The sequence below is a fragment of the Helicoverpa zea genome, chromosome 9 (genome assembly GCF_022581195.2).
Source record: "Helicoverpa zea isolate HzStark_Cry1AcR chromosome 9, ilHelZeax1.1, whole genome shotgun sequence".
In the NCBI taxonomy this organism is placed as follows: Eukaryota; Metazoa; Arthropoda; class Insecta; order Lepidoptera; family Noctuidae; genus Helicoverpa; species Helicoverpa zea.
In genome coordinates this window covers 5629078-5656802 of record NC_061460.1, presented here as the reverse complement: position 1 = coordinate 5656802, position 27725 = coordinate 5629078, and the positions used below count along the sequence as shown (strand labels likewise).

The window sequence follows — 27725 nt, the reverse complement described above, 5'->3', positions numbered from 1 at the left end:
TGAATATAAATATGTTATTACTTTGCTTGTATTACTTTGCCCAAAAGGTCACGGGCAATATGTATAGTGCCCGGTCAATTTGATTATTTGAATAATTATTATCAAATTGCGCTCTCATATTGGGCATTTTTCATAATGACCGGGCATTATGTATACTGCTCAATTTATCACTTGGTCCATAACATATATTTACTAAAGACCCTGAACGAGTCAAAATACTAATGTTCATACACACAAATGTTTGATTTATGCAGGAATTTTATCCACTACTACACATTATACCACTTTGTCGATTCAAACACAAAACCTATTGTAAAATTATACCTGTTCAAAATCCTTATTAGTGTGCTATAATATAACTAGACATTTACCGTCTTACCACAAAAACTTTTAAACGTCAGTTTATGCCTTGTCTAAAAAAATGACAAATTATGACGTTGTCATACGGTTCATTTTGCAGCCAAAATTTTATTAGACAAGTGTAAAACAGGGGTTAAAGTTTTTGTAGTAAGGCCATTATATTCTATGTCGTTCATCTGTTGTGACATTGTGACGTCATGACTTAGTTGCCTTAAGAGGTTAAACTTGAGCGGTGCTTACGGTGGCGCAAGAAGCAGTTTACTCCAAGAGCTTGTACTTGCAACTACAAGTAGATTAAACGCGGTTATCTTATACTCAGTGATATGGATGTGTGAGTACTGCTTTATAAACACGTATTGCTTGATATGGCAATAAATATGAGAAACATATTGGTATTCAAAGATATAGCGGTGGTGATTGTGCCAGTTCAAAATTGAATAGATCAACAGTGAAATAGATGAGCTTTTCATTAAACTTTAGTAAAGATATAGTGCCCAAGGGCAATAACCTGTCTTTCTATTACAAAGTACCTACTCAAACATGACTGTTCAAATGTCAATGTAGGTGGATACATATTTTACCATTTTCATGACCTTTCAAACAAAACAAACGTGATGTTACATTACTAAATGTCACTCTGGATAAAAGCATTATTTACAGGTTGTTGTTTATTTAATTTTGTACGGAAAAATCCTCTAAACTCTATCAACATCGGTTGTAAATTGAATTGGACGGCCTACAGATGGCTGGACGAGGAAGCCGAAAAAAAAACGTAATTCTATAAAGTCAGCATGTGGAGATTGTCCATTGCCCTTTGCCAGTTTTTTTTGCTCACGTTGTAAAAAGCTTGACCCAAGTTCTGCGATACAACTTTATGTGAAAGGATTTACTGTTGTCGGGTACAGATACTGTAGAATTTTCTTTCTTTTTAACACATGAAAATTGTAGAAGAAAAACTGTGAATTGGAAAATGGCTGATTATGCTGATGGCTGTAATTAGTTTAAAATCTATATTTATCAATGGAGGTGAGCTGTGAGATGAGCTAGGTATCAGTAGAAAATTCATTTTGTAATGTCGACTACCGGTATCATCTAAAATAGTGCAACAGTCACCAAACTTCCTGGCTTTTAATGCCACTCGAATAAAATTAAAACAAATGAAAGGAACCACGAACATAACTATATCAACTGCAGCTCATCCTCGATACATTAGCTGTGATACCTTTATAAATTTAGGTAATAACAAGCCTTTCCTAACGCTGCCGATTACGACGTAAGCTTAAAGATATTCTGTTGATGAAGCCTCTCGCGTTAAGCATGACGACCTTGCTTAATGTAGCGTGTGTTATTAAGTAAAGCGCTCCACAGCGCTTACATCGATTTATGTATGTAAGCAATTTTTACGTAAACGTGACGAGAAATCCCAAATAAAGTTCGATGTTCGTACGAAAAAACTAATGTTCACTAACATTTTAAATAAATTGTCAGCGAAGTTTCTATTAGATTTTTTCGATTCGATCTTATAAATTTAATTTTCTCTGAACTAAAATGAAATTCGAATAAAATGTTTTTTCGCTAAGTAAATGTTTAAGGTTAACAGAGTTTAGGAAAATATCACGTCTCTCTCAATGTGAATGAATGGTGTTAAAGTTTAGACTCAGCATAGTTTGACATGGAAACCAAAGTTAAATAGAATTATTCTCAATCATTTTAATTACATTTCCAGTGAATATATATGTAAGTTATTATTTGTGTTTACTAGTTAGAACGAACTCAAACAACCAGATATTTAGAAACATTAAATAAAGCGTAAAGCTGCATAGTTTAATCACAATCAATACGAAAATGCAATATTTGCATTTACAATAGTTACATAATGTTTTGTTGATTAGGAACTATTACATAAAATAATATCATTTAATTTTTGGACCTGGAGCATATTTTTGATATTCAATATTGATACTCTCCCAAGTTCATGACAGGGATATTTAAATTATAATTCTTAGCTTTATGGCTCTTTTGTGGCCAAAACACTTTTGTTTGCCGAAAAATATTAGTGGCTCCCCCGGATATTCATTTATCATCGTCTTAAAAGAGTTATTTACTATAATATTCTCATATAATTTATTCCCAAAACGGAAATTCCAGTCCATTTACTCTACTTTAGCACTTTGGTTCGTCGAAGGGAAAGAAATGCTTTTAATAAAAGTAATTTCGGAACAAATTTACTCGATTTGCGTCGGATAAAGGTTGAATAATAATTATGGCGGAGGGTTCGAACTAAGTAATTTGCTTAAGTTGCTTTGCTGTGCGCCTCGTCCTATCGACCTTACTGTCGCGACGCTCGCGCTCAAAATATCAAAAGTTTCCAGTGAACTCGCTCCTACTGAATATTCATTGTTGTAATTGTTTCATTAGTTCAACTAACGTTTTTATTAATCCACTGAGACAATAATTAATAAAGCCATTTGTATTATTATTAATGTCGACGCGTCGCTTTGAATTTGTGTTGAAACATAGGTAATTCCCTTAAGGCCTGTGACAAATTTTATTTTCACATTAGCGAGATGAAGTTGTCAAAAGAATAAATCGATTTTGCGGGTGATGACGATTGAATTTTTTTGGGGATTGTTAAAAGAAATGACGCGTGATAAAATATTTTGTGATAGGTTGGCATTTTTTTATTTTATATCGAAGAGGTCAGACATTCTTAAAAATACTTGGGTACCGCAATTTTAAAGGCAAAAAAATATTCAGCAATTTCTAAGCCTTAGTATTTTGTGAATTTAAAAGTGATGAAGTTTTTACAAAAATACATTGACAAAAAAGAAAGCTGAAAATTTTAAATATCCATTCGTTGTCAGCAAGCAGGTAACATTTTTACACAAAAGTGCTTTTTGAAATAATTCTTGATTCCGCACGAGTTTATACAACATTTACGTCTCCCTTCGTAGAAGGTTAAATCAACCAAATAAATATTACTTTTCATTAAAAAATACGGCCCACACGTTCGAATGACGTAACAGAGGCGCGTTTAAGTTACCAGGAAAAGTCAGCGTCCTCTTCGCGTGTAAACACTCGTGTCAGCATCCTCTGGGACCCTGATAAACTAATTTCGCAACAACTAGAACGTACATACCAATAACGCTTCGGTATTAACCTAATTAGTTTTTATATTAGCCTTTATTTATTTGTCGGTTTTGCAGTTGATTAATATTGTATTGGGGTGTCATGTGCGAAGTTTAATAGAGTTTAATGGTAATGGAATTGAAGGTGCGGTTTCGTGTAGTACTTTTTACAACATATGTGTTACCTATATGTATATTGTATAGTATTGGCGTGGTGCTACACCCCGTCCTGAGGGAATTCTTGGAACGCTTAGATAAGAATCTTTACCGTCTCTGGAGAATCATATACTTCTATATCCAAGGTTTCATCAATCGGTTTATCTGATTTCTTATAAAAGCGTAACAAACAAACTTGGTGATGGTGTTCGTTCACAACCTTCGATGTAATTAATAAAATTATTGTTCGGGCTAGGTTTACAGTTATAATACAGTTTATAATCGGTTTATAACATACATTCAAAATAAGAGTACATAAAACAGTATTAAAAATATAAAAACACAGATTCAGCTACCAAAACTAACTACTTTGGCGTTGATTAAAATTTTAAATGTTACAAACTGGCCACAAACGAAGTATGTAAAACGTTAAAAACTCCGACATTGTGTCACGAATCCAACGACAAATTTTTATTTTATTTTACGTTGAAATATTAATGGTCACATTCAAATGGTTCGGCGTTTCGTTCTGGTTTTCAAAGATAAAAAAAATACCTCTGAAAGATTCGACTCGTTTTGAAAAAGTTTGCGCTTTATGGTCCTGCTTCTATGATACCTACATAAAAGTCCGTATATAACTTTAAACTTACAGAAGTGAAAGGCAATGGCAGAAAATGCTCTTGAAAAAGTAGGCTTGGCGAACAAAATAAGCAAAAACAGTACAATGTATAGGTAACGTGTACAAAATTATCTTGAAATACAAATTATTTCAATAAGCGATAAGTATTTCGCAGGTTTTGTTTTCATTAAAAATGTACTTTGAAATTCGTAGTATTCGAAATTCATTATCATTCAATGCAGCAAATCCTAGAAGACTAAGTGATAACTTAATTGTCACTTCAGCTGCTAGTCTGATTTATTATTCAATGATTGTTCACGCTGCCGAATATTTGCTTTGTAAGCTCCAATTCTGTTGAATATAAAATGAGAACCAATAGACCAACCCAGCTGTTTTGTTAAATAAACTTCGTGGAGAATATTTTTACATGCATACTCAGTTATATACCTTTCTTTGATAGGTAGAATCATCAAATGAAGGGGTCATCCCTAGTAGGTTTAACGGGAGGGAGTATTAAACACTTATAACAAATGTCTTATTTATGCACACAATATTTGTAAAACACGTGAAGAACGTCACCGAAACCCATGTTCCTTCTAGAGCTCTTCGTCTTCCAAGGCAACTATTATTCCAAGCACTTACATGTGTATACATGTGGGTCTATCAAAGAGCCAGGAGGGCATTGAAGAACAAGACTGCCGAAGAATTAGCGAGCGTAGCAAATCTCATAAAGCAAAAGCAAGCGTAATTTACTACTATTTCAGTTACCTGTACTAAATCAGAACACACATATTTGCATCGAAAATTATACTATACTCATATACAGAAACTTGTGTATACCGATATCATATCAATTTGCATAAACCAATTAATTGATTTGAAGTTACGGTACCAAATTATTCTATTCTATTGTTTCGGTGTAGTAATTGGTTATACTGCAAAATTCCGACCTTTAACGATGTGCCTACCCAGGTATAAAATCATTATATTAGTTTAAGACTCCTTCATCAGTTGTGAAGGAAAAACCCTCACACATTGGATTAACTTGTGGAGAAACATGAAGAACTTTTCTATGACATAACGTTTGTAAGTTATAAGCTAAGCTAAATATAAGATTGTCGCGCAACTGTCAAATTACTACAGCAGCACTGAAACGAAAACACGTTTCAGCAAGGCACGTTTATGTCTGGCCAGGGTAAGACGAGTGGAATCTATACTAATATCATAAAGCTGAAGAGTTTGTTTATTTGTTTCGTTTGATTCTTGGAAAAAATGTCTCAGTTTTAGATGGTCCGTTTAAAGGAAAAGTCTCTAAGCTACATTTTATACGAGACGTGGATCAGACTGCAGACAACAGCCACTAATGGGCGTATACCTCAAAAAACAGATATGTTTCGAAATGTTGTTAATTAGTTGGGAGTTCTGCTAATTTTAAATAACAATCACAATCCGTCAAACATCCTGAAAACCTTCCGTTGAATTGATTCTAAATCGTTTGATACATCGTCATTAGAGTATCTATAACGCCACGTTGCACCCGTCCACTATCGGCACTGACCCACTTACTTACACAACTTACGTGCAATAAGATAAGCAGGCTAATGCACTTCTATTGCTTCCCCTGCATTCGTACCCGAGAAGCCAATGCAGGATGACGCTTCTAGAAATGTAGCTCTTCTAATCTTGTTACAGGAATATGTTCTAATCTCTTTTGTTTTACCTTGTTAGTGTTCTGTTTACAGAGCCTTAGAGACTATGGAAATATACTTGGTGGATTTTCCCACTTGGGTTTTGCTATAAGGAAACTTTTTATGAAGAGCCTTAAGTCAGATTTATTTTTCAAGTGCTGTAATATAAATTCAAATTTAGATAAAATATTTACATGTGGCAGCTAGAGGATTCACGCAAAAAGGCAAACAACAAAAATATTTTCCATTCAAAACTAAAAAATTGTGTTCTACAAAACAATATGAAATGCATTGAAAATAAAACGAAAAAAAAACGGATCATCGTCACTCCGCAACCAGATTCTATGCCAAGCGATATCGTTCCATGTTAAAAAAATAACGGTTACATCTAGTGTTATCGACAGGGGAAATATAGGAGTATTGTCGCTGGCTTTGGCATTCAGCCAGCGTCTAACTGTCATATCATTACGCTCATATTGTCCTTGTATTTCACCCTTCGTGGAACCAAGGACGACGGAGACAAATAGTTAATGATGTCTCTTCTATTATTGCGATTACGCTAATTATTTTGCCGAAACATTACGTGAAGACTTATTTCCCCAACGCAGAAATATATTTAAGAACGAAAATAAACCAAGACGTCTCAGTACACCTACATTTAAGCTCAGTAGAAATAAATAATGCAGCATCTACGGCTAAGAGTGCTTTCAAACGTCTCGATTTCAGTCGAGTCCGAGAGGCTGCTTGAATCGATTTAAGGCGGGACGTCCGAGTCCGTTGGGTCCATATATCGAGATGCTGCGTCCAATGATCCGTTACACAATTAATCGCGCCGGTTAGGTGTGAAATTGAGATGTAGGCATCTTTAGACGCCTAGGTACCTTTCCGTTTCCAATTACCTCGTTTTTGTGCTAGTAAGCAAAAAATATATTAGGGATCTAATAGGGAATTTCTAGAGCTGCTAGATGTGATTTGTACGTGAAATAAAGACCCTTTAAGCAACGTTAGCACCATATATAGTGTGTTTATTGAACGTGGAGGTAAATATAAAGCCCTTAAATAAGTTTTTAGTATTCTGTAAAAATATTTCCTGTTAGGGACCAGAATAAGAACTTTTCTCTTTTCTCGAACATCTTGCAATAACAATACATTTTGAAGCTACCTGAAAAGCATTCCGTTCTCCATTTCTGTGAGTAGTTTCATTCGATGGCTTGTCTGCTCACTTCTGAAAACCGTGTTCGATATTTTCAATGATTGGTAACCTTTTTTCAAAATCCTTATATCCTAACTAATATTATGTGAAAGTAACTCTGTCTGTCTGTCTGTCTGGTTGTCTGTCTTTTGTTCACGCCTAAACCACTAAGCCGATTTGTGTGAAATTTAGCACAGACATAGTTTGGAACTTGAGAAAGGACATAGGATAGTTTTTATTACAAAAAAATAAAAAACAAACGGGGTAAGCTAAATAAAACCGTTTAAAAATAAAATGTATTCCGTAAATATAGCGCCATCTATTGGTCAAACCAAAAATCTGCCGGAAGTCACTATTCAGCGAAGTCGCGGGCAAAAGCTAGTAAAATAATAATATGAGAATGCATCATACAACGTATGATGGCTTATGTTTTATCTGAAAACGGTAGATTAATGGTGAACTGCATTAATTATTATATTGGACTCATTACACAAATTCGTTCTGTTTAAGTACATTCAACAGTAAATTGCCGAGTGGAGATTCGAAAATGAAATAGTGAAATAAAATGTTTGGAAGCGAAATATCGAGGAGTGTGTTTTAATCAGTTGAAATTTTTGCTTAAGTGAAAAAATATGTGTTTAATTAGCTGGCAATAATGAAAAGCTTAATTAAGTAATCGAAGCAAATACTGTTTTTAATATCACAAATATTATTCCGTTACAAATACCTTCTTATAGAGTATATGAGTGTTTTTTACCTTATCTTACCTAACGATTTACCCATAATCTGTGAAATTACTGTGTACCTACCTATTAACAGATATATTTGAAGAGTGGCTAACACATACTACCTGTATATGTAAGCCACTCTTCAAATGAAAACAAAAATAAAATTGATACTTCACCTATGCATTTACGATTCCATTAGTTAAAATTGCCGATACCTATATGAGCGGACTTGTCAAATGAATTTCAACGTATTTCACACGGACCCAAGTAATTACTACTACGTAGGTAATGGACGGAAAGATCTCGAAGGGTAAATGGTAATGAATCGACGTATCCGAACTACGGCAGCTAAAGAATTCGGCGGTTCCATTGGCTACCGATTAAGGCGTAAGCTACACTTTCCGGGATTAATAGTTTAATTAATCTTTGTACGAGTTGAATAGGCATGGGTGTAGACTGGCCTTACCCTTGTGAAGGCTATTCCTGAGCCTGCGTCGTTTGTTGGAACCATGGAGAACAAATGCGGGTTAGCGGGGGACGAGGAACGTTAATGTTTTCTCCCTTATACGCCTTATTTGGACCCGAATATTTTTGTAATACTAAAAATCGTGGACAAATGGATCAAAGAACCCTAACGCCTCGTTAGTTTACTCTCAAATGATCGTTTTGATCATGCCAACCGTATGAATTGATCTAGAAGAAGGCGCCTGACCTACCTGTATTATGGCATATCCGCTCATCTTTGCTTACTCCGTGGTTGGAGCTATCGTCTGACCCTAATTCCAGGGTTTATAGGTTTAAGATAAAGTGTGGTGAATTATGACGTTGTTGACTTTGAATGACCTTCTAGATAACGCTTTTGTATTTAGGTAGTATTGATATATTAATTATTGTACAATGTTAGCTTTATTAATTAATTGGTCAATTAAAATATTTGCAGTATCCATAGTTTAGCAACCAAATTACTGCCACGGTATTAATTCAAAGACATATTAGATGACGTATTACGTATCTATTAATTAATCATGTATGGTTTCAATCAAAATTAATTTGTCGACTAAATTGTGTTGATATAGAGCTGATTTAAGAATAATCCTATAAATCGTAGTGAATTTTCATAATTAATTTATGCACAACGCGATAAAAGAATTAAATATCTATACATGTCCCAGAACGTACCTACAATATAATTATATAATATAACCTTTTTTTTCTGAGGTTCAACAACACATTAACAAAACAAATATTTCGAAAACACATCATACTATTTTGAAAACACGTACATATCTAGTAGGTCACAAATCAGTAAAACACACTCCCTGCCTACCCCCGGGGGCTGCAGGATAAATGCCCGCATCCCACTTATCTCTACACAACCTAAATTTAGAGCAACTACATAACAATAGAACTAAAAACTATGTCATCTTGTTAGTTGGATTGCCTTTTGTTTTAAAAATATAAAACGGTGGCTTCCCATTGTGTCTCTATCCGATAGTGTCCTATTTTCACTGTATTGTCCCAAAAAAGTAGTGTTCGCAGAAACACTTATGAAATTACCTGAATGTCTGGCTGTCACACTGTTTTATCTCGGAATAGCACACTCGCTGTGACAAGACGTTGGACTGAATTATTACATAATATTGCTACACGGCATAGATGTCCGACGATATTACCGGATAGTTTGCGAAAAGCGAAATACCTACTTACGTTAACTTGTGTGAGAAGGAAAAATAAATGGTAGGTACTTAAGTTTTTTTCCGTCAACATAACATCTTCGGAATAAATACATAATGTGTGTCATATTTTATATTACAGGTATAGATGAAAATAAGAACATAGTAACTTTACTTACAATTAGTAAATTTTTAGTATTAGTGAAACTCAGACAAAGCTCGATATATTAAAAAATGCTTGCAAGAAATAATTTCAGTTACCAATTATACCAGCTAATTATTATTATTCCTGCGTCTATGTTTGCTGTATTTAATCGGGCTAGGATTAAGGTCAAGTAATTCCCGAGTATCAAACAATATCAAGTCCAAAACTAGGTTTATTTATTAAAGTCATATCATAGAAATGCTAGCTTTCTAACCTTCATATTATTATGTAAGTAACATTAGACATCTATTCCACGTGTACGTATGGCTTCAATACAGCTCAGTCTAGCATAAATCATATTATATTAATAGCGGTCATTCCTAACTTTCTGGTAGGACGGAACTTTGAGGGACTTTACATTTTACAGAGTAAAAACCTTTTCATTTTTTTTACTTACTCGTTTTAAATTTGGATCGTAACACAGGTAATATAAGGCTTGGAAGGCACTAATATTTGTACCTGCTATTACGATATAAGAACTGACATTAATAAATATAGATATAAATAACAACAGCAAAGCGAGAATTTACGTTTAAAAGACGTTATTATAGGTTTTTCAAAGGAAGCCTTACACAATCGAGTATACTGTTCTCGTTATTAAAAACTATCAAGTTCAATAGGTACACATTATTATAAATATTATAGGACACCATAAATCACATCTCATCTTCACCCCTCCTAATTCTAATTATTCACCCCCATCTCAACATACCTCATCTAATCAACCTCTTAATAATTAAAAAATATAGCGCCTTGACACAGAATTTTAAATGACAAATTATTTTAATTATAATCTGTTCTCATTAGAGTCACGGCAAATCTCATGTGGGTAATCATCAGAGCATTGAGCTAGAATGGTGATTACAAGCGTCCCGGCTGATAACTTTTGGACCTTGGCGTAGATAGCACATTAATATTAATAGGTTTTTACTACGCTGGGATCGTACCCCACTTATTATGTCTTGTTCCTGCTCACTTTAGGTATAGCTTTATGTAGGAATAGATTTTGAAAATAATTCTTGATGTATGAAGGTGTTTTGGACTCTTTCTTTAAGGGATAACGTGAAAGATGACTGTAATGCCAATGAAATATAAAGCCATAATGGTACTTATTATTACCGCAGTAATAATAATCTGTATATGGATCATATTAAGACCAAATAAATGCATAAAAACAATTTTCAGCTTTTGAATGAATGAATTTTATGCGTATAAAAATATTTTTCAACCATAGAGCGTAATTGAGCTGTAATCTCTGGCCGCGACGTTTGTATTACAATTATTTTTATTCAAAAACATTAACATACATTTTTATTATTCAGTAGCAAAGGTAACATATTAAAATTTTTGATTTGATATCATATTTTTACAATCATAATATAGTTTTTTTTTAAGGTTCAATCAACCTATGTCCTCTAAACAAAAATCAAGTTTCCGTTATTTAAATGTGAGATTCATGTGACTGATCTTAGTACCTACGTACAACCGCATTGCTCAAGCATTGACATTCTATTATACATATAAAACGAAGTAGGAACTGAATAATGTTGTTCAAGGCATCTCTGCACAGAGCTCTTATACCAACCATTTCTATATAAACCACATCGTTTGTTCGCTTGCGGACTTTGCATTGGCGCCTCCATATGGAATTCAAATAATGGAAATTCAACGCTGTCTATCCACAGTTTAGTTGAACATATCTCTGTATTTGAAATAGCATTCTCTTAGTTTAAAATAGGAATGATGGAAGCATTCAACCAATATGGAAAATTGAACAGCGAAACGAACGTTGTGTTATGTTTTCAATTTAAATGTGTTATGGGAGAAATAAAAATGACGCTCTCTCTCTTTCTGTGCTACTTGGAAAGGCGTTTTACTTAGGGTGTTTTGGGTTTGAGGTCACTAACTTTAATAAATAAGATAAATGCAAACGACAATACGTAAATCATTTGTAACGATATGTTTAATTAAGCTAATTATATTTGTGTGAAAAGATAATAATTTAAAGAAGATAAAATTTAATTTTACTGTTTACTTTTATAAACTACACATATTGTTGAGCTATACAAGTTTGTACATTTACGAGAGTGATAATGAACCTACGCACAAATCTATTTAACCCTCAGAAAAAAGCCTGATCTTTTATATTGTTAGTTAAGGATAACAATATTCAGTGTTCCTCATATTAATGTAACAAGTATGGTCACTTGTTTTCCCCTACGTTCTCACACTGTGTGTTCCTGTCACGTAACGGATCATGTTATTGTATACAACCAAACACGTCCTTCTGTATGTACTATACACCTATTTGTATAGTAACGTATATGATGAGAAAACTATCTATTTTGCAAACGACAATGTAGGGGAGATTTATTGGCTGACAACATAAGGTACACGAACGACGTAAATATATTGAGTATGTTATACATGAATGATATGGTGTTTTGATTCAAGAAATCATCCTAATAGGTGTATTATTCACCGTTTATTTGGCACCTACGTTCTTATATGAATGGTCTACTTTTATCTTTCTTAGTTATTTAAAGAAGCATAGCATAAGCTCAAAGAAGCGTATCTCTTTTAGTGTAGAATATCTAGGTACGTATATTATACACATAAAAACTAGTTTCGAGAGTTCAAAATTCCAAGAACTATACTGAAACATATACTGCAAGAAACTATTCCACTTTTGAAAAACTCGTAATAAAACCTACTAGTTTAAACTTAGATATAAATAACAAAGGTGCTAGAACTGTCTAACATTTTTAAAGTCAGTGCTCAACCGCGCACGTTTTTGCAGCAAAAACGCATTGTACGTGCGGTTTTCAGGTTACAAATGAAACTCGCCAAAGCTCGCATATCAATATCGGAAGCTGTATGTTAACAGAAACCTCGCATAACTATGTCTAGGATACGCTATGTATTAAATTCTGAATAACGGAACTCCACTATAACATTTTATAGTGTATTGAATATCGGCACGTCGACCTCTTGAACGCTTATGACCACATACACTCGTATTTTAATCGATCACATAAATATGAGTAGGTTCGAAGTGCGCCAGTTTTATTATTATGTGTTGTGTGAACCAATTTTAATATAATATAGCCCTAGAATCAAGTAAAGGATGCCGTAAGACTCTACCAGAAACGACAACTACGTTAACTGCCAGAATAAACAAATGTGTCTGAATCACAAACTTGTGGACCAATGCGCTTGAATTACTCGCTTGCTATAAAGATCAGTATGTTTTATTCCTCCATATTGTAATTATCCAATAATTTATAGGTACCTATATATTTGCACGGTTTGTGCAGTATCCCTACTGTTGACGTCATACGTCATAAGTTTTATTCCCGTAGAGCTCAAAATTTGCATGCCCGTAGATAGTGTTTCCAAGCCTGAATATTTTGTGAGGTTTGTGTTTGGAAACGCACCCACGATACAGGAAAAATCCAATTGGTAGGCAATTCTTTTTAAGCATTTTTCGGAGTCCTGGCTTTTTGTTGAAGATCTGATATCTGAATTGTGGCGGATTGTTGAGCTTCTTAAACAGGGTTGAGCTACATGATAAACGACACACGTTTGCCATCTGCGTTGGGGTGGCAACAGGCATAATGAATAGAATATTTTAATACAATTTTATATTATAGAATATTATATGAGAGTGTGAATTTGAAAACAAATAACAAATACATAGGTATATAGGTAAAAACAAATTTGGATGCGATGTATGATTCAATTTTGATGACGACTTAAATGCGTCGGTTTTTTTTAAAGTTAATCTAAAAATTTTTCAAATGGCACATAAAAAAGTAAAAAACTAAAAACATCAAAGGTTTTAAATAAAAATATACCAGTTTCCGTCGATGATTGTATTTCAAAAATACATATCAGTGGTACTGGCGATTCTTGCATGCCAGTGAGGCATCAACTGGTCATTAAAAGCCGTCGGGCTGCCAAATAGTCAACATAAAAAGTGCTCTTGGGGTACAGCCAATAAGCTGTGCTTGCGCCCTTAATTTTAATGTCAGCGTGACAATTCTAAAGATATTTTGCATAGTTTTGCAAGCAATTTTAATAGCCGTCATAGTTTATCGAAACTCCTGACAGCATTATAATATTCTGGTTAGGATTTTGAGCAATCTTTTGAATTGTTGAAATTTTGTTTAAGGATAATTAGATTTAGTAAATTTCAAATAATATGCTTAAATAATCTTATAACCTAATTTCAGACCTTATTCTACAAAACATAGTTTCAAGATTAATTCGCAGAAACATTCATCTTCAGAATTTTATAGTTAACAACTCGGAACTTTAGTATTTATATTTTATCTTGATACTGTGTTTAATTTGGAAACTGCTTAGATGTCACGTTTCTTGGAATAAACTGTGGCTGAGAATCGTCGAGTCGTGAATTTCCTTTTGAATGGGTACTAAGTAGATGCTTATAAACTAAAGCTTAAATCTTGATAGGGATGTTTATTCTAGATTGTATTGTATGTACCTATAGTGGTGGAAATACGTAACACATGTTATGTTCAAACCGAGGAACATCACAGCTGTTACAACGTTCGTCGGTGGCCGGTCAGTCTGTTGCAGTTTGTGTTTTTTACAGAGTAAAAATTTGCAGAGTAAAACGAATGTGAGTTGAACTCCTAGACGGCTTTAATATTATAGCGGCAACACATATCGTCTGTGAACATTTCAACGAACCATTTCGACCAACGAACAGACCTAAGATACCTAACTCTAAAAAAGGAGTGTACTCAATTGCCAAGTATAGATTAAGGGACATGGCACAGTATAGCGGCACCGCAACAGCACGGCTTAACACCAGCATTTAAGTTGTCATTCAATTTAGAGCATTAAATCGTGTATATTATAATATATTTCGTAATGTCAATATGAAAAAGCCAACGGTGAGCAGTCAGCGCGCTTGCCGCTTCCACACAAGTCGACTCGCCGCCCGCGTGCTGGAAGCGAGCGGACCTCATGCGTACAGCGCGCCGACGGCGTGCTAATTACGCGCCGACTCCGAGCCGGCAGCGAAACAACGTCATTGCGTCGTGTTCAATCATAACATCAATCATAATCGTCTTAAAATAATATTGAGTTTGCGGTGACAGCAAGCTTACACCTCGCTGCCGGCGCGCGGCCGCCGGCGCGTGGACAACGCGCGGACGGAGACCTGGCACCTTGCGGACAACGCGTAGTTAGCGCGCTGGCAGCTAGCCGTAGTCTTAATTCGAAGCGACGCCGTGCTGCAGCCGTGCTGTTGCGGTGCTGCTATAATGTGCCATAACCTTTAGAATCAACCGAACGCCGCTTTCAAACCTTTTTTTGAAACGCTCAAGAGAACCAATTTTAATTAGTTACACGTGACGTTCGATGCATCTTCTAGCATCACTGTTCACTTCTAGCACTATCATTACGTCTTGGTTTGCCGTCGAACGGATAGGATCAGGCTCGGCTCGGAAGATGCGATGCGACGTCGTTTATTATGCCAAAGACTTAAACCTTTTTCCGACCGATTTAAGCCGATTCCTCGTCGATAAGTGTGGGTGTGGTGAGTAAAAACTTGGAAGAATAGCACTCCGATTAGAAGTTAGTTTGAGCTTCTGTTACGACCGTAATAAATTATGTGATTACCGAAGACGTTGAGCTACATTTGTAGGTACATATTTTGAATAACTCGGTAAAATAGGCATGGAACAACCTCGTTACTTTTTCACATCGGATGACCAATATCTAGTGCGTCAAGTTCTAGTCAATCATTAAGTATTAAAAATTGTGATCACTGGAGAGCGTTCTTACAGATTCTATTGCAAGCCAAAGCAATGGTATAGCTTACTAAAAGTAACAAATTGTTTCTTTTCCAAGCCCAGCTTATCCTGTCTCTTGAACATTGCACGACGTTTCCCATATACCATACAATAATGTCACTTTTGCCCAACAAAAGTATGTATAAAGTATGTATACATAAGATTATTGTGTCGCAAACACGATCCATCATTGTTGGTTTTTGTCCACAAAGCTGTACACAGTTACCATCCGAGTCTTTGTTGTGATGACATAACGATATGGGCTGAGTACCTATGTACATGCTAACTTATATGGTGGAAAACAAAAGAATCAGGGTAAGGGTTTCCAATTGTATACGAGGTTCTTTTTTTCTTAATTACGGAAAATAATAGCTTTTTTCATCCAAATCTACTTTTAAGTAGAAAATTCCATTATAGTTATTGTCTTTATCAAAGTATTTTCTTACTTCTAACATATCATCAAAATTCTTATTCTGTACAAACTATTACTTTGTGCCCGTAAGGGAATAAAAACTATTCTTTGAACATGTTAAACGTTTTGTATGCACAATAATTTTATTTAACACAAGCTGTGCTCGACATGCAATGCATTGCAATGCCTGTTTTTGTCAGAAACATGGGCGAGGCACTACAAATTACAGTTGGTTTAGGCACGCATACCAAAAAGCATACATTTTTCCCACTGTTTTAATGTTAAACATATTATAGCAAATCTAGCACAGGGTAATTCAACGAGATTTACGAAAAATAAGATTGTGATTTTGCCAGATTATAATTTCCCGTACCTATATAAAAATCTTTAGTATAATAGAATTATGAATAGTCAGCAAATAACATTCCCCGTGTACGAAAAATTACATAAAAGGAATAAAAGAAATCCAACTATATAAATCTTATAAGAAAAAATCTACAGTAAAAGCAGAGTCCGCTCTTTACAATGGATGGCCGATAATGAAAAAGGGATAATGGGTATGTCACGTGCTCACCGTAATTTCTCCACAAAATACCGCCGACCAACTTTACGTTCACGTTTGAGGGTATCTAATTTGGCTTCTAGCAAGGATTTATCATCAATGAGCCGCTTGGCACGATGCTCCGCCCAGTCACATGCATCAAGCTGTTATTTGGCTGAACCGACCCACTGGCTACTCTATCTAGACACACGGCAGTGTGTCCGCCAAGTTCGAGCAAAAAAGCGACACACCGGCCGTGGGTTATATTACACGAACCATTTCGGGCCAAATTCGACCCCCCTGTAACTCAAAATCTATTTTATTTACGCATATCAAATTTCTAGTATCTGTTGAGACCCCCTCACTTATCTAAAATACAAAATTTCATTAATATACCTATTGTAGGTCTTGAGATATTGACGTCAGAAAATCGCTATTTTTACTATACACTTATTCACTTATTCACTGACTCACTCATCAAAAACCTAGACCACTTCCAATGGTCGTATTGACTTGAAATTTGGCATGGAGGTAGGTCTTTATGTCAAGTTAAAGGGAAAAATCTGAAAATGGCCAAGTGTGAGTCGGTTTCAAAATAATGAAGGTGTTTTATACCCGGTGTAAATTTATTCCCCTAAGGAACTAAAACGAACTAAATTTATCTATATTTATATAATATATCTTCGAATGGTACAAAGGTTTGTATTTAGTCAAAGTAAAGTAAAAATCTGAAAACGGCCAAGTGTGAATTACTTTCGAAAATAACGAATGTGTAACTTTGATCCACGAACATAATATATGATAACATGTCATGTCAGTCAGTTGGTAAATCTAGTCCATTTAGTTAATCTAGTTCATTTCTTTGTAAGAAACATAGTGCATATTAAAAAATCTAAAAAATAGTATAAATGAGACATTTCTTTAACTAACTTCATCATAAGAAAAAAATAAAATAAACAACCTTACAAAAATAAATGAAATCCCACCCAAAACAAAAATGTGAAAGACTGCCAAGTTCGATAATATGGGAATGCTTCGCCTATAAAAGAAGTGAGATCTGAATAAGTACCAAGTTCCATACACATACCTCAGTTAAAAATAGTTACTTTTTAATGATGATTACTTGGCAAGTTTTAATAGAAAATTAAATACTTGATTCATTGCGTTTAGTAGGTTTATAACAAGGTGTATGAAAACTTGCCAAGTAACATCATTAAAAAAGTAACTATTTTTAACTGAGGTATGTGTATGGAACTTGGTACTTATTCAGATCTCACTTCTTTTATAGGCGAAGCATTCCCATATTATCGAACTTGGCAGTCTTTCACATTTTTGTTTTGGGTGGGATTATAGCTTACACGATCGGGCTATTACTTACTTTATTTAACTCTAGAACAAACCACACAGTTTTGCCATAGTTTGTACGGAATTGAACTTGAGTTTCCAAGTTCGCATTTCAATCAACTTATTTATAGAAATAGCTCGTTATGAGTTGCTTAACGTATACTGTCATGAAAATCAAATAAATTGTGTTATTTACAGTAACAAAATAAAAATAACATAAACGAATTCAGATTTGATCCTCCATTTTCGCGTAAATAAATCTTAGAAGACGTCGAATTTGGATTTTTTTTTCGCTCAACGGCTCGTAAAATAACAATTGTAAACATTTGAAAAGGGGCTCGAACGTCGCACCGGTACTTTATACCTATTTACGGATTTCCACCGAGCGTGTTTCAAAGAATAAACGGTCATTACAGTCGGTCGTTGCACACGAAAATTCTTTCGTGTCTATTCAGTCGTATTCCGAAGCAGTTTGAATAGTGCACCCGTGAAAATAATCGCCATAGTAAAGCACAATCGTTGACTGGAAGGGTGCCAAGTCGCAGCGTGCGCGGTGCTACGCTTCCTATGTGTTTCGCTCCAATAGAATTAACAATTTCCCATGCAATCGCCGGCGGGTAGCGGCCGCCCGCTGTCAATGAGTATCCGGTTATTTATAAAAAGATACCATGTTTTATTTACGAAATCTGCTTGCGCGCTCGCGAGAGGCTTCATAAAATACCTGCAGGATTGCGGCATTTAATACTTTATATGTAGGTAGAAAAACGTAATATGATATTTTGTAATTATAAAATAATATATGTTAATAATTACTTTTAATATTATGATGTTTTACGTAATTTTAATGATCAGGCAATAAATCGTAGCTCTTAATTAATTCCTGCTCAAAGATAAGGGTTCAGTCTGAATTTTAATTGGATTTTCCCGAATTTGATGCTTCGGTCGTGTGTCAGTAACTGAAAATTTATGATATTTTCTTTGTATTCGCATTCACAAGCATGTTGCTGCGTCCACGTAGACAAAGAATAAAGTTCTGTATAAAATAGAGGCTGGCCGCGAGCCAGACATCCCGCGTTGTCAAGAAACGACAAACTTCGTTTAATTTCGTCGCCAATTGACAAATTTTAAATGAAAATTAATTTAAGACGTTAACGAACTTGTCAGCGGATGTTGTTTCAAGTTCCAGGCTTTGACGGGATTAAAATACCACGCCTTTGTAATTACGTCCACAATAACCCTCTTACATTTAATCCCTCTAGAAACCCAAAAGACGGAGCCGTGATGAATTATGCCTAATTTTAATGATACCGCCTCTTTTCTTTTTTTGTAAGCTTCGTGTTGTTTCACACTTGACTTGGCATGTTTTTTCTGCACAATTTGATATGTGGGAGTACACACAACACATCTACACACATTGTACGTTTGCCGCGGTAGTTTTCCGATAGCTTTACGCTGCTCCAAATATCGGACGGAGAGCTGCCTCGTTTTAAGGCAAAACCTTTTTATGCTTCTCGAGGTACGCAGCAACATTTGCTCTTTGCCCATTTTCTTTCTAAAAAGGTTTTGTAATTTTGTTTCTGAGCCTTATATAGTTATGCTGGTCCGATTTTCTTTGAAACCCGTAAAAGGTAAAAGAATAATTAGAAAGAAAATTACTTTATAACTGAACAGAGAATCGGTAAGTACTTAAATATGAGTGCTTCCAAGCTTATATTTACCAAAAGGTTAAAATTCCCTCATTAAAAATAAATACCTATAAGGGTATTCTTTGAGGCTTGATAAACATATTTTTTCTGTATAAAATACTAAATATTACTTTCGCAGGTAATTGGACATCCGGTATATTCCGTCAGTCGGCCCTACTACCAGAGAAAACATTGATTTTCTTTTAATAGCCCAGAAAAAAAAATCTAATAGTTATTAGTAAATCCCGTACACTCCTTGTACAGGGACCATCTAATTAACATGGGTAACGAGTTCTTAATAAGCCCATAATGACATGATCTTGAATTTTGCGGCATTGAATATTACCCTCTTAAAAAAATCCTTAACTATGAATAGAAAAAAACATATGACCGTTATTAGACCAAATATCTGAACATTGAAAGAGACCACAGCCCTGTATTTTATATCCTTCCCTCATAATATAAGGCTACCCTTAAGTCACGTCACATAAGGAAAAAGAGCGCACACATAATTCAATAAACATCAAAACAGAAGTCGGCTTCCACTAAAGTTACAACCGTTACGACTTATGTACATACATATATTCGTACCTATATATATGCTATATACGAACATACGAGAGTTCATGTGATGCTCTTTAATAATTAACTTAGTTGTAACTTACTATTACCCCTCAGCTTAGTCGTGTAGTGTTGAAATATAAACAAGAGTTTACATACCGTGTTCTGTTTCGTTAAGCAAAAGTTTCGCTTTACAACTCTTCGCATCAATCCGGTTTTGAACACTAATAGACTGAATTAGTTGAGGATTTACACTCGCGGTTTATGTGGCCCGCAGTATTTTTCTTTGCAGGTGCATAGATTAGATAAGTTTTGTATATAAAACAAAAACAGTTTTAAAAACTAAAAGTCCGCCATCTTGGGGAGGCCGCCATATTGGATTTGTTTCTTCGCTAATCATGTATTGTCATCAGGAATCAGAGCGTGTCCAAAATGTCATCCTAATCAAAGACCGGAATGTGGGTCAAATTACGATTCCAAGATTTTCTTACATACATAGTTAGTTACAAGTGAAGCTAACATAAGCGTATTTATAATAATAAAAACTTAAAAGTCCTTTAAATAGAATCAATATTTTTTATTATAAATAATAAAAAAAATATTAGCCGAATCTATGTAAGTACGTCAAATCACCCAATTTGTCTTCTAGTAATATCCATCGTTCGACATTTTTGCGTGAGAAAAATAATATATCAAAAACAGTTTGAAAGACATTGAAGGTCCTACGATAATCAAAAAAACTATCTTATTACGAATATTGCTAAAGTTATATTTGATATTGAAATATAGGCTTCTTAGTATAGCTATTAGCTTCTACTTTATGTTCAACTAGCCGTTTTCCCGCGGTTTCACTCGCGTTCTAATTCTCGATACAGCTTGTTACTCGAGAACAATGTAGCTTCCCAACAGTGAAAGAATTTTACAAATCGGTTTGGCAGTTTTTGAGTGTTTTTAAAGGCACAAACAAACAAAAAAATATTTCCTCTTCATTATACACATAGATTTTTTTATCGTGCTTTCTCAAAGAACCGAATACAATTTAGACAGACTGATATCCAGTGTCCAGTAGTTTGAAGCAATCAAACAGATAGATAAGTCAAACCCAGGAGTTAACGCGTTGGCTGGCTACCAAGTTCTGCGGTTGTAAATCGCGCTTGATTGAATCGTTTCATATCAATCAACTGGTCGGTTATGAATATCAAGTCTTTTAGGAATTTAATAATATAATCAAGTCTTCTTTTACAGATGTCGAGACTGTGAATCTCTGGGCCGTGCAGTGTAATTAGGCAAGTACTTATATTTAAACTGTTAAGGCATAATTTACTGGCTAAATAATTAAAAAATTGGGTCAATAAAAAGATGGTTCAAAACATAATAGCTATGCTTTTTTGATACAAAAAACTTGTGCACTCATAATTTGTTTTATAACTATTTACCAACATATCCAAAAAGGCAACCATTTTAGTCGTTCGTTTCAATTAAACAAATTAAAAAAAAACTATGGCACAGACATGTTATAATTAGGGAGGTGCATCCCTTCCTGACACGGGGGTCAGTTGCATTGGGGCCGAGAAACAGACATGACATGTGTTAGATGACGTCATAAAATTCCCATCCCTATAAAAATTAATCAAGGTTACCTTTAGGGTTGCTCCGGTACAACGTTGCAAGGGGTTGTACTAAAATTCAATTGATGAGTTGCGTTTAATCAACTTTTTTTATTTTTAATATCATGCCGGATGTCTGAGTACTTATTAACCAGAACGCGTACTAAAGTATGACTATATCATTTTATTTTTGGGTAACTTTATCATTATATTTTTTGGGTTACTTTATCAGTTTTATTTTTAGTAATTTTATCAGTCTTCCTTTTACATCATTCAACGCATCATAAATGATTGAAGAGTATAGCATTGCTCTGTGCCATATAAATGATAAGTATTCTTTGAATAAACAATCTCCATTCATTGCCTTTGATTGCAGATATTAGATAGATAACTCAATCCTGATTACACAAAGAAACAGTAAAAGCGTCCGTAGTAAAACCATCGTTCACAAAAGTGAGTTTTAAAAGAGAGCTTTATAAATTTACCGAAAAAAATGAGGCTTCATTCTAAAAGCAGAGGTCAGGGAGGGTCTTCATAAAAATACAGCTTCCCTTATTACACGCTCTGTAACATTCTTCATTGCATATTTTCATGCTGAACTAGAAAATGTTGGATAAAAACAGTCTACGAGTCTAAAGACTTACGCAATAATGCTAAAGAATATTAATACTAAAAGTATTTTTGTACTATGAACTTAGTTCTTTACAAAAGGTATTTTTTTGCTATTAAATAATGAATACTGTACAAGTTTTTATAGTAAAAGCGAGGACTTGTATATAAAAGCCTGTAATGTTAGTGAAAATGTCTACACAAGCCTTGATATTTATAATATTACAAAATAATTCATGGATAATTTAACCAAAATGTATGTGGCTACTAAACGCAAACGCTAAATATAGGTTACTTGATAAGATTATTTTTGACTAACAATACTCCCAAACATATACATATGTATATTGTATACCTACTGCATCATAATATCAAAATACATATAAAAATGTGGGTGATGACGAAACAACAACAAAATGTACCTTGATCCTTAGGTAAATGTCACCGAGATTGTTTTGATGGACAAGCAAATGAGCCGGTGTAACTAAGCATATTATAATACCCTGTGACGATGCTCGTACCCTTATTACCTGTTGTTGACATAATATTCCAATTATAATTTCTCTAACTGCTTCTTCTACATCAAAACATTTGAAAATGAGTATTCATTTTTCATTTCATAATCGTAAAATTTCATATTATTATCAAGTTTTTTCTTGGTCTCAAAGTTCCAAACCAGTACATATCAAACATACAAAGCAATTAAATTCTAAATAAGTTTCTTAGCGATTTTCGACTGTTTTTAATTTCAATTATTCCCATACTAACTTTTTTCTGAAAAGTTTCAAAATGTAACAAACAGATCCTCTCTTTAGACATAAATACTGTTTTGTAAACAAAACGGAATCCTTCGGACATTGTGTTAAGGTACAAAATCGAAAAAAACTGCAACTGTTTTTAATTAATTGACACTTATTTTAAGATTCGTAGTTAAGAAGCGAAGTTTTCTAACTAATAGTAGAAACGTTTTCAATAGGACTATTTGAATGCTGTAAAAGTATTAGTTACTTCAGTTAGGCTACAAAGAATTTTGTATTTACACATTCTAAACCGATTGACAATGTAACAAATCTAAAGGAAAGTATAATAGTATTGTATACAAAGACGTACTATAGAAACGAAAAGGATAAAACTACCTAACTAGTTTTCCTAAATCTATAGGGACAACATACACGTGTTCGTACTTTTTCAACATTGTTACGTCGGACTATCTATTTACGGATATCCCCTAAGGGCCGCTCTATAGAATCGTCTCTAGGGAACACAATATTATGTATAACTTTGATGGTTTAATCTCATAACTTCGTCCCCTTGGACGATGACAAAGTGAATTCTCATCATTCTACAGTTAATTATCTACTGACTAGCGCATCGTACTTTTTGACTTTGATAAATATTGAGTAATGACTTAATTTATTCATGGAATTTTTATTAAGATTATATTTTGATATAGTCACCTTCTTTGTTTATTTTTCCTCATCCGGATATTAAATGCCTATACAACGTGATATATCTATTGCTTACAGTAACAATGAGTTATTGTTTATCAAATATTTCTTCATTGGACACATGTTTCTGCCTATACATATAGAAGTATTGGTATCCAGCATTAGGATCAATTGGTAAATACCCTTGTTCAAAGAAAAAGTTTGCGAATTAAACAAGAACTTTTTACTTGGGAAGCAAACAATCGATTTCCACTTGAGATACTAGATACTGAATCCTTTCGTAATGAAATACCTAAATTTCGTTACCCTTCATCAATGCGAAAACTATTACTGATTTAGAACATTTTCTATAGAGGGAGAGACCTAAATAAATAACTATGCAAAATCTCACAGTTGTTTTGCTTATCATCATGCTTTTGTATGTCCCATTATTTCAAAAATAAAATTAGACTTTAGAGTCTATCTAAAGTATAGTATAGGATAGCAAAACATCTATACAACCTACTAATACTAAGAAGAGTCCGATGACATGAAAATAACGCTTTCCATTAACTTTTTGAAATCGGTGAATAAAAGGAAAATTCTTAACAAACTATAATCATAGCCTCACAGACTACTAAAACATAAACGTAGGTGTAGAAAACTCAACACTCAACGTAAATTAACGCTATCTACGTAACGAAATCAAAACGTTCACCACTTTAAAGGCACTGTAATTTCAGTGGCTCCTTTTGACTACGACCACTGATTTGAAACTCCGGCCGAAAACGTGGAATTCGAAGCCCAAATCTGTACGGTACCCTTTTACGACACACTGTAACGAGACCAACCTTTAACCTTTCATGTTCCCTTAGTCGGACTATTCCGCTGGTTGATTTACGTCCACAAAAGGGGTGTATTTTAGAAATATTTTATAATAGTAAATATGTGTAGTATTGACGGCGGGTTCGCACCCGGCTATCGGGACCCCTACTAAAACTTGGGCTCGTTTATTGTGGGTATAATCATAAATCTCACACCACGTTATTGGCAACGGCCTAGGGGTTACGTGGGTGGATAATTATGATAACTTAGGGGTAGTTTATCTTAGGGACCCGAAAAAATGTGTACCCAACATTATCTCGGGTAATGTTTGGATTATGTGTCATATTTCCTCTTTTGCCGTTTGTTTTAATAACTGCTTTGACTTAGTAAGTTTATAGATATTTTGTGTCTTTATTTTTTCATTGTTCTGTCTGTCAAATGGTATTGTTTGCACCATTGTTTCAGAACACAATTTCATTTAACTTATTTTAGAATAATGTGCACTTTTCTACTCACCACACAACGCAATGAACGCCAAAAACTTCATTTTTACGTAATCAGAAAATCTCATAATTACATAATTTATATAGTCTAAATCACAATAAAATTAAATAAAACTCAGTCACATCATATCATATACATTGACACTGTTAATCGTATCTTTAAAAACAACAAACACACAGTGGCACTTTTTCCATTTTATCCTGGACAAATTTTGAAACACAATTGTTGATGTTGGGAATTTTCGAGTTAGTTTAGTAAGTTTACACTTGGCTTACACCACCGTTCGCGCGCGTATTCCATATTTGAGTGGCGCGGGCAACTGAGCCGTGCTCCCAGTCCGAAGGCTGTCCGCCTAATGTCCTTGGTGTTTCCCGCTAGGGCAGCGTCATGCGCACTGTGCACTCCCCTTTAAGGGCCCTTAAGTGGATTAAGTTTTAAAACTTTGACAATTGATAAAATGAGATCCAGTTTGTTTTGATGAAATCGTTAAGTGAAAAGTTGTAATGCCAGGTCTTTATTTGATAAATTAATGCATTCTGGTAAATTGTTAAGTCCGTGTGCCTGGAATATTTTACTACGCTGTTAACCCCTTGTTTCTGAACTGCTCTTCACTGTTTACTTTATGAAAGTAATCAAATATTTAAAAGTTAATAATTTTTATTGGTAGCTAAAAGCATTTTAATTTGGTTAATTTATAATAATCATTTATTTTATCTATTTCGTAATGCTTAATAGTTATTTTATGTAACAAATCAAATGTTTGTTTGGGTGCTTCTCTAAATAGTATCATTGTTCTATTTCCCACCGTTTCCATAATATACCCTTGGGAGCGTTCATTGTTGGTTTATGAGGTGAAATTTCAGCAATGCGCGCGTTGCAGATTGCTGGTAATAATGACAGCTTATATCATGTTCTCGTATCGAAATTGAAATGCGAACAAAATCTCACAGGTAGGTATTTAGTGCACCTATTACCCTGATGGATTAGAGCACTTCAACTCAAAGCGGCAAATATCAGCATTATATGCAGGTTCAAATAACGAATGTTATTTTTGGTTGTCATAATCAAATCCATCATGACTACAACGTAACATAAGCACAGCACAATTATTCTCAAAAAATATATACATTCCCGAAACATGATTTATTTTTGCAGTTTGTAATATATTTTCTGTCCTACATTCATAGTCAATTAGGTTGATGGAGATCCTTTACATTTGCAACCCCATTGGCTAGCCTTAGCCTATAGTTGGATGTTTCTCTCTTTGTCGCCAAAACCACGTTCCATCGGATATGGTGCATTCCGTACTGGTGGCCATACACGTAGTAAGGAGAACTTGAATATTTTATGTAGTTACCTATGGGATATCTAGGGTAATCATCGTGATCATGTGTAATATCTAGGTAATCATGTTGTATAGTGAGTTTTAATCTATTAAACGATCTTAATCTTACTTTGAACGTGAACTAACAGTTTTTAAATGAGAGCTAACAGTTGTCCTTAATTGCATAATGTCGTATTTTACATAAATATCACATTGTGCCTATTAATTGATCAACTTTTAATGCATTTTCACAACACTCTTATAACAAAGGGATGTCAATACGTTGGAAATCGACATTTTCTTTAAACTACACATAATTACTTCCTACGTCTGGCCTTGTCACATTTTTCATGCCATTATCTGATAGAAATTTGACTGTCAAACCCTTATCACTTGGATTTTTCTATAGAAATTCCTATTATAATATTGTTATTACATCCTTGTGGGTTTATGTTAGCATAGATTTTGTATAAAACTCCAATCACAACTAATATTGGGTAGACCGTTAAAATTAAGTGTGAACGATCTCATGAGACTAGTGAACACAGTAATATTTTTTTTTGCATACGTATTTGAAATATTTGTTAACCTAGCAACTTGCATGTATAAGTTATGTTCGACATTTTTTAAATGTCATTATTAAATTCTTGACCGTTATTTGAAGCTTACTAGTTTGTTTAGAGATAGGCACCTACGTGTTTTCCGCTTTTATCTCTGTCCTTTTCTACCCCATATCTTGCATCTCTCTCGCACACCGACCAGTTTCACTCCCCACCAGGCAGGAGGCGACGAGTGTTCTCGGCGGCCACAGTTCGTCATTGGCGTCTTGTTTTCCGCCCGAGAAGGTTGATCTAACCAACCGCTGTAGTATTTCGTTGAAAAATAAACTCAGTGCTCTCGCAGAACACAGGTGAGTTTATAATATTTTATACAATTTGTTAACGGTTTTACCGTTCGATATTCGATTTTGCGAAATCAAGTGTTAATATTTTGTACATCTACCCCTTTTTTGTCACGAGTTTCTTCCGTGTACTTTTTTTTTTTCAGTAATTTGTTTTCAGAATGAGTGACTTATAAAGCAAATACGGATGCGGTAAATAATAAAGCTACCACAGCCCGTGCACGTGACTATGGAAAAGAAAGCAAGCCCGAAGTTCCTAAGGCACCTGTGGCCCTAGTTCAATCCTGCAAGGCGTTCAACTTTTTGACAAAAAAGAATGGTGTGAGGTGCGGTCCAACCAGCATCTCCTTAGTTCGGACTGGTCACTACCGCACTTGAAGAGGGCTGGTGGTGTCAAGAAAGCTTTTCGGC

General features: G+C 34.5%; 1 protein-coding gene across 1 annotated transcript in view; it reads right to left on the bottom strand.

Moving 5' to 3' along the window:
• Positions 1 to 25414, bottom strand: part of LOC124633557 — a 45389-nt gene extending 19975 nt beyond the window's left edge. Inside the window, exon 1 of the mRNA XM_047168834.1 lies at positions 25102 to 25414. Within this exon, the coding sequence (XP_047024790.1) occupies positions 25102 to 25156 (55 nt within the window). The 5' untranslated portion in view covers positions 25157 to 25414. The remainder of the gene's footprint in view (positions 1 to 25101) is intronic.
• Between the last annotated feature and the right edge of the window lie 2311 nt (positions 25415 to 27725).